Source organism: Grammomys surdaster, unplaced genomic scaffold (genome assembly GCF_004785775.1).
Source record: "Grammomys surdaster isolate TR1022 unplaced genomic scaffold, NIH_TR_1.0 318, whole genome shotgun sequence".
Classification (NCBI taxonomy): Eukaryota; Metazoa; Chordata; class Mammalia; order Rodentia; family Muridae; genus Grammomys; species Grammomys surdaster.
Genome location: NW_021604737.1, coordinates 533,524 through 547,210, shown reverse-complemented (window position 1 = coordinate 547,210; position 13,687 = coordinate 533,524). Strand labels below are relative to the sequence as shown.

The following is a 13,687-nucleotide window of genomic DNA, read 5'->3' as shown; positions in this document are numbered from 1 at the left end:
GACGTTCATTATATACAAAAATCCCTGAAAATCGCTTAAAACAGCCTCCCTAATTTTTAGAATCCAACCTGTTAGACACATTCAACGAAGGCGCCACCATAACAGGGCTGCCCCTCGCTCCAGCCAATCACACGCCGCCTCCACCACCACCACCACCCCAGGCCATGGGGCGCGCTCGGCTAACACCGCCCCCGACAGCCTCCACCGTTTGCGCCTCCACTCGAGTCTACCCTTGTCACCTCTCTGCCTTCAGTTTCAGCCCTTCCCTCACGCAGCACCAAACTCTCTCTCAACCGCGAAACGACCTCGCTGAGGCGGACAAGCAAGCCTGGCCCGGGTTGAATTTGAACCGCAGCTTCACTGAAGGAGCATGCGCACGCAGGAAAACCCGCCACGTGGCCACGCCCTGCGCCAATGCGCCTGCGCGCTTCAGCTCACCCGCGGGGCTTGAGCTTCAGTATTGTCTAGATTATGGCTATGTGTTTGAGCTTTGATCTAACCTTCCATATTAGGTTTTTGGTATTACCAGTTATCGGGGTTTTTGTTGTTGTTTGTTGTTGTTTTCACAGAAATATCGCTCTTTTAAAAATTTTTATTTACTTAATGTATGGGTGCTCTGCTGCATTTTACATCCGCCTGCCTGAAGAGGGCATCAAATTTCCCTAAAGATGGTTGTGAGCCACCATGTGGTTGCAGAGAATTGAACTCAAGACCTCTGGAAGAGCAGCCAGTGCTCTTAACCAATGAGCCATCTCACAAGCCCCCAAGTTATCATTTTTTAAATAGGCTTTTCTCAAAGAATATTAAATGTAAAAAGAGAAACTATCAAATATCAGATGTACACAAACCCTTAAGAGCTAAGAGGGGTTTTGATGTAGTCATACATCATGCATATATTTGTTTCCTCCTTACTGTAGATATTGAATCTGTTTCACAATAATGACAAGGTGTACTATGGTGAATTCTTTAGAAACTGTTCCTGTTGTGTAACACAGAATAAAAACATTTGACAGGCTCTGGGGAACAGGCAGACCATTGAGATTTAGTTTCCTGTCACTAGTTAAAAAAGCACACATGGCACACTAAACACCTCTGTTTTGGGCTAGAGAGATAGCTCATCGGTTAAGAGCACCGACTGCTCTTCTGGAGGTCCCGAGTTCAAATCCCACCAACCACATGGTAGCTCACAACCATCTGTAATGAGATCTGATGCCCTCTTATGGGGTGTCTGAAGACAGCTACAGTGTACTTACATATAATAAATAACTAAAACCTTTCGGCAGGGGCAAGTAGGGGGAAAAAAGAAAAAAAAATCTGTTTATTGCACTAGAGACATTGAATATGACCCATTTTCAGAGGCTGTGGCTGAAAATCCTAACCACAACCTCAAGTTTAGTGCCCTTCTCCCTCTTTTGCCAAGAGATGTCAGAACGATTAGTTCTCTGCCCCTTAGTGTCCATTTTATAGGGAGCTGGACAGTTGCAGGATTTGGTCCTTGGTGAAAACTAAGAGCCTCTGATTACTCTGTTGGTTCTGTTATCATCTATATGTATGCTTGAAAGGCTCAAGACAGAACTTGCAGTAGAAGAAAAAGAAAGAAGGGCTGTGTGTGATTCTTTCACTTCTAGCTCCTTAACCCCACTTCCAGGCTCTGTGGACTGGGTTACTGTTTTCCTAAAGTTTGATTGTATCAAGTTCCAACCCCAGAATATGCAGGACTTTTTTCTTTCTTCCCAGGACAGGTTTCTGGTGTAGCCCTGGCTGTCCTGGAACTCCCGTAGTAGACCAGACTGGCTTCAAACTCAAGAGATCCACCTGCCTCTGCCTCCTGAGTGCTGGGGTTAAAGGTGTGTACTGCCTGGTGAAAACCTAGGATCTTAAGCAATCCCAAGTCTCAGTGTTCTTAGGGCCTCTTTTGGAAAGCATTGTCTTATCCCTGTAGATACTCTAAAAAAAAAAAAAAAAAAAGCCCTCCCTGGGGGTCTAATGGGTCTAATGGGTAGGTTAACTGCTCTCAAGATGCAGCCATGTTTTTAGTCCAGTCAGGAAGCCTCCTCTTCCTCTTTGTGTTTTCTTCCTCATTTCTCAATCTTGTCACCTCTCTAGACTTTCATAGTAAACCAGGTGGGTCAGGTGCTGATGACCCATAGGCCTGGCAGCTTGGAATAGTAATGGGCTTGCCTAGTTTGGATTAGCAGTTACCCTCCAATGCTACAGCATGGCCGGAAGCCTTCTGAAGGAGCCCTGCTCTTCTTCTCTGTGGTCTGCGGGAAGATAACCAAAGGGATTAATTTCTGATAGCTTGACCTGGTAGACAGTGCTCTCTTCTCTGCTGGGGCTCAAGCCCCCATGGAACAAAGAAGTAGGCAGCCAAGACATGCTCAGGATTCAGTTCTTTGGCCTGGACTAGGTCTCAGCTGAAAAACACCCTTTTTGGGTGGCAGGCACAGGAAGTGTAGAGAAGAAGCCAGAGGGGCTATAAGAGTGGTGGGTAACAGCTAATGGCACCATGAAGGCCTGACCACCTTATACCACTGAATCCTGTGTCCCACAAGCATGTGGTGACACTGGATACAAGAGAAAGATAGTTTACTACATCAGACCCTTTCAAATACCTCTAGCATTTCAGAGAACAGGGGAGGGTTGAGGAGGAAAACCAACCTTACAAGAATGGGACAGTCTGTTGAACTAAATGTACCTGCAGGGACTTTAATTTCCCTTGGGATCTCATACTAGGAGGAAGACTAAGGCTCCCTGCTAGGCAGAGGGGAGCCTGTCTCCAGATAGCTCTGACGTGTTGTGATAGGCAGGCCCACATTTTGACCTCTTAACGTTTACTTAAACCTGAACCTCATCTTTGGAATCCAAAGATGGACTTGGCAACCATCGAGGGTATAACTAGATCTCCCTATTCTCTTCCCAGTGTTGGATACATCTCCCTTTTCTACTTTTGACTATGGTTTGTTTAACTGAGCAGTTCAGGGCTAAGCCCAGCCTGTTAACAACTCTGGTAACAAGCTGTGTCACCCCTAGGCTGGGGTGGCAAGGCCCTATACTGACTACATTGTCCCCAGCCTCACAAGAGAATTTGGGGGGCATCTCCATCTACTTGATCTTCTCTATGACTTTATTGCTGGCCCAGGCCCATGAAACCTGGCCTTGCTGCAAAGCCGAGATACCAGCCATCTTCTAAGAACTCCAGGTTACCTCCCCCACTCCAAACCCCTACCCCTGCCCCAGGGAAGGCACTAGTGAAGAATCTGAGTATCAAGGTTGTCAGCTAGAGGTAAGCCTGCTACTGGGAGCTGATAGCCAGCTCAAGAAATAGGGATGTTACCTGCCATATTTCCCATGTGAGAGCAGAGGAAGGGAAGTTACCTGATGGCTACCCACTGTGCTGAGGTACATGTAACTCAGAGCCTCACTCTGAGTCACAACCCTGGTAGGGCTATCAGGTACTAGAGAGGCTGAAGGCATGTGTCTACTCTCCTGTCCTGGAATACCTGCCAATCTAGTTTCCATACCCAGTGGAGGGAAAGCATCATTGGTCTTGCCTTCTCTGTGTACAAGGTTCCGTCTGCCTTTCCCTCCCAACAAACCCTTGGTAATTGTTCCTAGATGTGCAGTTTCATCCAGAAAGCAGGTCTTCTGGCAGCCTGTGGCACCCCTGAGTGATCCCCAGAAGGCCCATATACCGAAGAGATGCCAGGAGCAAATCTATATCATCTTGAGGAAACAGCAAGAACTAGGCCTGCCTGCCTACCCAGGGCAGCTCAGCCTGAGATCTGCCTGTCCCACTCAACACAGCCAGTATCAACATCCTGCTGATTTCAATTCCAGAGACCAGCCTTAGCTGAGGGGAGGACCTGGAGTATCACAGGAGGCATCTGTGGAGTCAGGAGCCTCTGCCTTCTAGAGGCAAGGCTACCCTGCCTCTGCCCTTTCTATGTGACATGAGTTGTCCTTGAACTCTATTCTCTCATCTAACTCACAGAAATACACATTTTCAGGACTGTGTCCACAGGCACCTCATACCAGTTTCAGTTCCTAACTGCAGCCCTATCCCCCCTGAGTCCTCAGTCCCTCACAGGACTCCCTCCCTGGTTTGCTTCTAAGCCTTCCCTGTGGCCTGCAGTACCTCCTGTCCTCAGCCACCTCAGCAAACAGCAAGGCATGTTTCCAATGGAAAGATAGCCCTCCCTCCCCCTGCAATAGCTGACCTCATCCCCATCTGCCTTGATCCCAGAGAAAGAGCTCAGTACCCCCCAAGACATCAATGGACCATGCCTGAGCACACTTGGGAAAGAGGACAGTTCACATTCTCAGAAGCCGCAGCCCGCATGGCTACTCTTCATTTATTAAAAGGCCACTGTTGGCTTGGGTTCAAGTCTACAGTTACTTTCTTTATTCCACCATGTTGCTGTTTTCTCTCAAGATCCTTTGAAGGAAGAAGCTCTTTAGGGAAAGATCAGGTAAAGCAGTCCCATGAAACAGGGAAGCCAGCAGATGGCTCACATGGCCCCGTCTCCATGAAGAGAAATTAGGCACAGGCCTGGGACACCTGCCCAACTCCCTGCACCTCCTTGGGCAACAGGCCCTGAAAGGCCCCAGCTGGCCAAGGAGCCTCTGCCAGCTGTTCCTGCCGAGTGTAGGAGAAGGGCCAAAACACTCTTAGGACTCCCAGTCATCCTCATCCTCATCTCCTGCTGGCTGCTGTGGGGGTGGCAGAGGTGGGATGGAGTCTGACATTCGAGAGAAGGCTCCGCCAGGCCCCTCACTGGTTCCAGTGGCAGGTCCTTTTCCAGAGATACCTGGGAGGGAGAGGCAATGAGAGAGACAGTGGGGCACTACTTCACCAGCCCCTGAAGATAGACAATGGGTAAGGTGCCTACCTTTGCGCCTCATGACGAGTTTGTTGAAGAGGTCTGACATCAAGTCTCCACCTTGGCTAGTGGCTCTCACTGTATCGGGTAAGTGGCAGGTGAGAGAAGTATGAGATCAGGGAATATACTACAGGCTCGCTCGCCCCCAGGAGCACACCCACACCTGCTCTCCAACCATGTGCTGGTTATAAGCTCTTAGAGCTTTGATATGGCCGTGGGCCCAGTCTTGGCTTGATGTTTCAGTTCTCAGCCTCACTGTATGGAGGACACAAGCTCAGAGAAGCCAGGCTATTGGTATTCAGTCACAAAATGAGTCAGAAGATCCAGGATGCAAACCCAGGACTTCTGAGTGCTGGGATACTAACACTTTACACACAGGTTAACTAGGATCCTACCAGTAAGGATTATTGGCAAACATAAAGTCTTATCCTCAGGGTGGGGATAACCTCCAGGTCCTCTATCTCGGAGGACCTCAGGTTCTTGCATGCTTCTTTGAACAATGCTTGTCAAAGGTTTTACTTTCTCATGGTTTTACCTGGGAGAACTCAAGACAGGAAAGCTTCCTCAGGGAACCAAACAGCACCAGCCAGAGGAACAAGGATACCTATCAGGGTAGCCACAAGGGACTTTTTGCAGGTTGACATGGTGCCTGGCTACTGCAACATCCTCAGTCCCTCACCTTGCTCCTGCTCCTTCTGTTTTTTCTTCTCCAGTTTGCGTTCCTTGACACTGCGCAGCTTGGCCTTGCCAATGCCCCCAGCTTGGCGGATGGACTCAAGCAGAGTGGCCCGGCCACTGGAGGGGTCAACTACCTCCTTAGGAGCTCCTTGAACAGAGGCTATAAGGAGAAGGGTGAAGGGCTGCTCAGCATTACAGGAAGGGGAAAGGCTGGCAAACAAAGGGGAAGCCCAGCTGCTGAAGCCACAGCTTCTACAACTACTCAAAACAGTCTTGGATTTCTGCAGACAATGAGCTAAGGGGCCTTATGCCTAGGCATCTCTCCTCCCTCTCCAATCCTGTTGTGATGACATCCTGCAGCGACAGACCCTGTGAGTCTGATACTCTGAGTGTTCTAACTTAGCACCATAAGCCAAAAAGGATTTTCTATTTCTTAAACTGGCTGGAGACAGGCTGAGAGATATGATGTAAAAGTTGAAATTTAGTAATTTCAAGTTTGTTATAGACCCTTTTCCCACTGGCTTAACTAGAAATAGGGCACAATGCCTTTCCAAAGCTTCCTCTGCCCTGAAAGTCATACTCCCCACAACTCTGCATAGCACAGAAACCACTGTATCAACACCCAGACTGAGAACTCTCTGTAGATCCCAGACCTAGGAATATGTGACCTACAAAGAACTCTTCAGGGACCACGCCAAGACAAAGCTGGAGGTTCTGTTAATAAGAGCCACCCAGGGCACCCCCATCTCCACTGCCCTACCTGTGTGGGCCATGCCGCTGCTAGTGTCTTCTTCCCTGACAACCTGGCCAGCTGCAGTTGCCACTTCAGGGAACATCGGTGGTTGGGGGGTACTGACCAACGCTGTGGGAGCTGGGGGAGGTGGCGGAAGAGGAGGAGGAGGAGGAGGAGGCGGTGGTGCTGCCAACAACACTCCATTCTCTAGGTCTATGAGGAAAGTGAGAACACAGGGAGGGGGGTTGAGAAAGGACTCAGCAGGGACCTTCTGGCTCAGTTCCATGCTCTGGAACCTGACTCACCTGGCTGGAAAGGTTCAGCCACCTCTGTGTGGAAGGCTGGAAGCTCTGGAATAGCACCAGGAGCAGACGGGGCAATACCAGGACCCAAATCCGCACTGTACATCAGGTCATCTGCAACGCCAGGCAAATCGGGTAGGTAGGATGGCACATCGATCTCGGGAACCTGGCCCAGGTCTGGCACATAGAAGTAGTTTTCTGGAGCCTGCAGGGAAGGCAGTACAAGAAATAGGATGGCTCTGCTGGAGCACAGGGCCAACACTGAGACCAGGGGGCAGGGGGCACATGTGGACCCACACAGCTGGGTAGACAAGAGGCTTAGTGGAGCCCTCCGTGGAACAGGACCGACAGGGCCTGCCTGCACAGGCAACCCACACCTACCTGCCACTCCAGCTGTTCTATCTGGCACCCCCACACCCACCTGCCGCTCCAGCTCTTCTCTCTTGCTGATTGACAGAGGGGCATCGAACAACTTCTCCTCCTCTGTGCCCAGCATCGTGTGCGTTTTTGTCACTGCACCAGCCAGAGGGTCCAGGAAAACATACTTCTTATACCTATGGAGTGGGCTAGGGTCAGGAGGCTATCCCCTGTCCTGGGGCCAGAGAGGCCCCTGACCACCCCTCCCACTGTATTGGGGAAGCATTTAATCTTTTGGATATCCACTCTTAGAAGCCCAATCAAGTCTTGAGGACTGCACCAGGCTCAGGTCCCCAAAGCTACCTAAGCAGGGCTTCCCTCCCTCCCTCCCCTCTTCCTGCTAGCTATCTCCTGGCCATACAGATTCTCTGTGGTGTTGAAGAGCAGCAGGGAGCTGATGGAGCTGATGTTGCTAGGAAGACCCCCAAGTCCCTCCTCAGCTTCATCCTCAGGCTCCAACTTGGTGTTCACACACACAGGAAAGTATTTCAGCTTCTCCTGGGGCAGGATTAGAATGGATGGAGTTTCAGTACTATGCTTATTGACCCAGTGCCATCCTGACCATAATCCTTATGGAGACAGAGATCTGTGATCAGCCTTCACTCCCAGCACCCATGGCCCCCAGATGGGTGACATACAGGTACCATTCAGACCTGAAGAGCCCTCTCATCCAGTGGGCGGTGCTTGCTCTGGATCCTATACCGGGGTCGTCTCTGCAGACCAGGGTCCAGGGCACCAGTAAAGATGGAGCCATACTCCTGCAGGTGCTCTGGTGCTGGGTACTTGGCGCTAGAAAAGACCTGTAGACACAGGGACAACTCTGGGGCCCAAAATTTTCAAGACACCCTAGAGATCATATAAACAGGCACTAAAAATGGGGTGGCCATGGACAGGAGGGAAGTGAGGTGTGGCTGAACAGCAAGGGTATAGGAAGATCAATGCGCCAGCCACAGAGCACAGAAGTCATGGCCTACCTTGATGGCCTTCTTACTGCCCTTGATCTTCTCTATCTTAGCCTGGGCCAAGGAGACCCTCTCCCTAATGACCTGCAGCTGGCGCCGACTCAGCTCTACTCGCTGGGAGATCCTACCAAAGGAGAAATGTAGAGATGGAGGACAGCTTCAGGTTCTGTAGCCTCTGTGCACCTGTGCCAACAACAAGCCTGAGCCTTGCTAAGTCCTGCCATAAGTCTCAACGCACTATAACCTGCCTATCAGGCTAGACTTAGTGCTGCTGTTCCCCTGACCTCTGTCTGCCCGTATTATTCAGCCCAAGTGGTCTAGGAAGTCACGACCATGAGCTCAGGACAGCGAGGGGACAGCCAGCCTGACTCTAGTTTGGTGCTCACATATGCCATCTGAAAAAAAATATGATTCCTGGATTCAGGAGTTTATAACCTCAGGCCAGCAGACAGTTGTACTAGCTACTGGCAGTTAGCAATATTTACACCTACACCTATCCTGTTGGTCACACGGTGTTGACAGACTTCTGGTCTTTGCAGAGAAGACAAGCGTGCAACAAGGTCAAGTGCCCAGTCAGACCTGTGACCTCTCCTAAATTTAGTCCCAGACAGATAAGGAACTGCCCTATACATTGTGGATAGCTCACAGAATATGAAAGCCTAATGCTGACTCAAAAGACTTGCACAGCCCAGCTGGGCAGTGGTGGCGCACGCCTTTAATCCCAGCACTTGGGAGGCAGAGGCAGGCAGATTTCTGAGTCAGCCTGGTCTACAGAGTGAGTTCCAGGACAGCCAGGGCTATACAGAGAAACCCTGTCTTGAAAAACAAACAAAACAATAAAAGACTTGCACAGCCCCACAACTAACCTGTCCCATGCTCTTCTAAGTATGGGGTGGCCATAACAGTACCCTGACATACCCTGATATGCCAAACCCAGTGTTGCCTCTGGGTTTCTGAATCAGATGGAATATTGTCTGACACTCACAGGACCAACCCCTTCCCCCTTTGTTAAGGCCTTTCCACACCAGAACTTCCCTGACCGGATTAAAACCCTGTCCACTGTACTTCCCAGGCCTAGCCTGGTTGCTTCTCCCCCACAAACCCCTGGTGTATCTTGCATACCCTAAAGTCCAGGCCTTCCTTATTCCTGACCATGCTCTAGTCTTGCACAGAGCCTGGCACAGAGACATCCCCAGCGGCTCACACTGTACCTATGTGGTTCCAACTTGATGTGTATAAGCTTGCTTTACGGACACTTCCCCACACCTCTGAGCCATAGCAGGTTTAGATCACTGGGATCCTGATTCTGACCCTGTGTGATAGTGTCATACTCTCAATGCTCTTCCATCTCCCCATCCACCACAAATACCTGCCTGTGACCCACACCCAAACCCTTATCCAGAGCAGGTCTCTGAGCATTAGCCCCATGAAGTCATGATGCACTGCACCTCACACTGTGAGCCAAAATATACTCATAGGTGACTTCTGACAGGATATTTTATTGTAGTAACATGAAAAGTAAGCTCCACGAAGGACAAAAGATCAGAGGTTCTCCAATGATACTTCTGGCTCAGAGTATGACATTTCTACCAAGACTCTTCAGGGGGATGAAGAGATGGCCAGGAGAGTTTCTAGGTACCCTATACCACATCTCTAAACAAGACTCACATTGCCCATGAAGCCAGATAGACCCAACTTCTGCAAGGCTTCACTGACCATGCATCCACCATGGGACTGATGGACCATTTCCCCTTCCTCTCACATCGCCCCACAAAGATAACTGGTAACTCCCCACACTCTAGCGACCCCATAGAGTGTGCTGGCACTGGTGAATGTCCTCTACTCTCTGACAGTTCTGAGTAACCTGCTAATTACTCAGACAAGAGTAATTAAGGCTGACTCCTCTTGGCACCCTGTCTTCGTCAGGTACCACTTAGGGAGAAGAGAAGCACACAGGAAGTGGAGATGAGGAGGAAGGGTAAGAAAGTAAACAAGAGAGAAGGAAAGAAGCAAGAGAAAAGAAAGGAAGAGATAGGAAGAAAGATGGACGAGAGCAGGAGGAGGAACTGGCTGGGCCTGTGCTGGTCAAAGTATCCACATAGTCACAGACCCTGTCTAGCTCCCCATGGACATCAGTTCTGACTCCTACTGAGAATTCCGCAGTTCTTGGAGGCAGGTCTCATGACAGGGCAAAGAGAAGAGCCCCCTGTGGAAGCATCTAGAGAATCCCCCAGGTTCTAGTCTTTTGTCAAGTTCCTGCCAAGGACAGGAGGGAAGAAGTCTGTTTCTTAGTGCTGACCAGCTAGCTACCAGTTCATCATCCTGCGCGCTGCTCAGAATCAGCTGATTTGAGGGCCTGGCAGAGTGGTCAGTGTCTTTTCCAGTCACTTGTCTGTTCTCGGAAGTGGTAGCCAAGCAGGTAGGCCATGCAGAAGGGGGAAGGTAGGTGCTAAGCTCATCCTCACTCCACAAGACCAAGAATAAAGAGTCCCCTAGGCTTTGCACCTCTGCAGCAGGACAAGTGGACAAACTCACCCCTCTGTCCTCACTGACTCATCCCAAGACCCTGGTCTCATAACCTACTGCTGCTTCCTTTGAGGTGTTTCTTCTCCAGTCCTCTCTGCCTCCTCAGCTGGAACTACACCCTCCACCCTGTCTTGTCCTGAATCGTTAACTCTGCAGGCTGACCCTAGGATCCAACCATTCCCCTTTTTGTCCTTCCTGAATTCTTCTGCCCCACTATTTCTGTTTAGAACCTTGCACGGTCCCATGAACCTCTGGGATAAATCGTGAAGTCCTATGCAAATCACAGGTCCTAACTTTTCATTCAAAGTCCTGCTTACAGCCAAGTCTCCTGTCTGAAGTCTTCCCACAGTATGATTGAGGACACAGAGGAACAGCAGGCAAAGTCCCCACAGCTCATAGCCAGCGCACACTTAGAAGTTGAAAGCAGGGTGATCCAAAGCTTAAGGTCATTCTCCAAAACACAGCAAGTTCAAGGTCTGACTGGGTAGGTCAGTGATACCCTGTCCCTGCTCCCATTACCAAAAAGAAGGAATGATAACAGTAGCTCCTCACAGAATGCCTCAAGGGTTAAAAGAATTAACACTGCTAGATCAGTGATGGGTAATGTTCTATAAAGATGTTTAGTACAAGTGTAGTTAACTACTCACAAAACTAGTTATATTCACGATGGCACATCATCACGTTTTAGCCTACAAAGGACCACAGACACAAAGGTATGCCCATAACATCGCACTAGAGCAGAAAACCTCTCCTCCCCTAAAGATGAAGTAGCTATGGTAATGTTGCCACAATGCAACATATTAGTCCTAGTTCTGAGGATATGTTGATGAAAATAACTCTGTTTGGCCAGTAGCATAAAGCACAGCACATACAACTATGCACAATATGATACACTTAGTAATAATAATAAAGATTTGTAGCCTTGTCTTTACTGTAGTGTAACTGTTATCATTGTCTTACAACATATTCCTTCTGCTTATAGAAGTCTGCTGTTACTAGGTCATGCAGAAGCAGTCTCATCCATCTCACTTTTACTGTGTGTCTTGAAAACATCAGGAGACACCTGCTGTGGAAGACAAGACCATCTGCATCTGTGGAACACACTATCTTGTCCACACAAAGCCATCTAGTGACCCACTCCTCAGCACACAGCTGGAATTAAGGAAGGCAAAGCAGTTCTGTGGATCCATCCAGTGTTATACTCTAGCTGAACGGCAACACCGACACTCTCAGATCTACAGCTAGACCTAAGCACAGGGTCCTGTGCACCCAGCACTGAGTCGGTGAAGGATGAGGTCTGGTCGAAGAGCCTGAAAGTGCTACTGCCACCCATGAACCCACAGCAATCATAAGGGGCTACATTACATAGTCAGGAAGTGGTGACCTCTCAGCCACTTATAAGAATGTTTCCAAGTTGGCCCTTTCCCTCACACCCTCTCCACACTGGGAATTAGTCAGGTCATTAAAGAGGTTGTTTGTAGACTGTACATAGGGTGGCAGAGAATCCCATTTAGAAAAGGGGTGGCCCTCTACCAGGTCAGTTGCGTAGCAGGTCCCACCTGCTGAAGATGTCTCCAGAGATATTCTGTAAGTACTGCAGGGCATCTGCCACTTGCTGGATTGCCTCCTCTCGTCGAAGATCTGGTTGGATAAGTGGCACTGCATAAAGCTGGCCTGCCAAGGAGTGCTGGGTCTTCACTGGTGTCATGGTGCCTGTGGGAAGGAACCAAGACATCAAGAACACAGCCCCACATTCAACCCCTCTATCTACCAGCCATACACACAAGGTGGCAACTGCTCATGTTCACAATAAACTCTGGAACAAGGCATTGCTATTGCATAGAGGTTGATGGCTTTCACTGGAAAAGTCTGGAGTGTCACTGTGCAGAAAACTCCAAACATTAACCATCTCCACTGGGGCAACTGTCACTTCCAAGGTGAAGTTCAAGGTAGGCCTGTTGACTACTGACATTCTTTGATAGGGTGAGGGGTGTTTGAGTGTTCTGTCCCTCCCCTCTGCACCTCCAGCCCATTATATACAACCATTCTGTCCTAACTGCATATCATCTAGGCTTCAGTGTCCAGACTGGAAAGTGAAGGGGACTCATGACCCATGCAGGGTGACTTTCTGGTGATTCTGCTGCTCTGGGACACCCACGTTCTGCAAGTAAACCCAGTAAACTCAGGGATTCCCCAAGATGGGCTTCAATGGAATTGGTTTGTCATTGGGGCCCTATGAGGAGGGAGTTAGATGCCTGTTTGAGGTCCTGCCCACAGGGGGAAGTTTCCAAACCATCTAAAATGGATTGAAGGCCACCCTAATTGTGAGGGAAAATAACAAATAGCTGAAAAAATAAAAGCAATTTGCCAGAAGTCGTCTTTATGTGAGTTTTGTTCTGGGGCACAGTAATTCCTCTCTCCAGCAAGTCACTATGGTTCTATCTTGGCGTCCAATCGTTCCTGTTTACTTATTTTTCACTTGTCATGCATGCCATGAATACATAAACATCCCTGAATCATGGTGTCTCTCTTACACATTTACACACACACACACACACACACCTGTCAAGTATATATGTTGACAGAGACCGTGCTTATATTTAGAGTAAATGACTTTTTTGTAGTGACCAGCGCTTAACCCAGATCACCAACACCCCCTCATGTGCGTGTCTCCCGTGCAATTCGTAATTTCGAAAGTGCCCAGTACAATCCACATGCACCGTGCAATCGTCCTCCCACACCCTGCTCCCCGAAATCTTCAGGAAGCCACGGGGCCTCTTCCCTGCAGCCGGAGCTGCGGGGTGTGAGAGGAGCGGCGGCCCATCCCTGCACCGCCTTCCCAGTCAGTCTCTCCCGGTCGCTCTCACTCGCCTCCAGCGGAAGAACAGCAGGGTCACGGCTTCCTCCGGCTCCCGCGCTCGCAGTCCGACCCTCGTCCACCCGTCACGCTCGCCCTAGGGCGGCGTCCTCACGTGCGCATCCGGGCCCCCCCCCATGACCCGCAGCCCCGGGTCCTAGCGTCCACCAGTTTTCAGCTGGGCTCTCCGACTTCCGGCTCTCTAGGCTGCTGGTGGGCGGGGTCCAGACCAGGAAGCCGCCCTGTCTGCGAGGTTCGGATCTGTTCTGTTCCCGGCTCGAAGAAGCTCTCGCCCTACATTTGCCCTACTATAGGACATCAAGTGGAAG

The 13,687-nt window shown here is 49.9% G+C and overlaps 2 protein-coding genes across 2 annotated transcripts in view; both read right to left on the bottom strand.

Moving 5' to 3' along the window:
* The window catches only part of Ddx11 (DEAD/H-box helicase 11), a 29,633-nt gene extending 29,328 nt beyond the window's left edge, over positions 1-305 (bottom strand). The window contains exon 1 of the mRNA XM_028777975.1: positions 240-305. The gene's annotated coding sequence lies outside the window, so the exon portion shown is untranslated. The remainder of the gene's footprint in view (positions 1-239) is intronic.
* A 4,008-nt stretch (positions 306-4,313) lies between these two features.
* On the bottom strand, positions 4,314-13,477 carry Washc1 (WASH complex subunit 1). The gene is made up of 11 exons (XM_028777968.1): positions 13,373-13,477; positions 12,061-12,214; positions 7,988-8,099; positions 7,667-7,813; positions 7,375-7,511; positions 7,018-7,150; positions 6,600-6,801; positions 6,322-6,507; positions 5,563-5,721; positions 4,893-4,961; positions 4,314-4,811 (listed from the first exon to the last, which is right to left on the bottom strand). The coding sequence occupies exons 2-11, from the start codon at positions 12,207-12,209 to the stop codon at positions 4,672-4,674; spliced, it is 1,434 nt and encodes a 477-aa protein (XP_028633801.1). The 5' UTR covers positions 12,210-12,214; positions 13,373-13,477; the 3' UTR covers positions 4,314-4,671.
* Between the last annotated feature and the right edge of the window lie 210 nt (positions 13,478-13,687).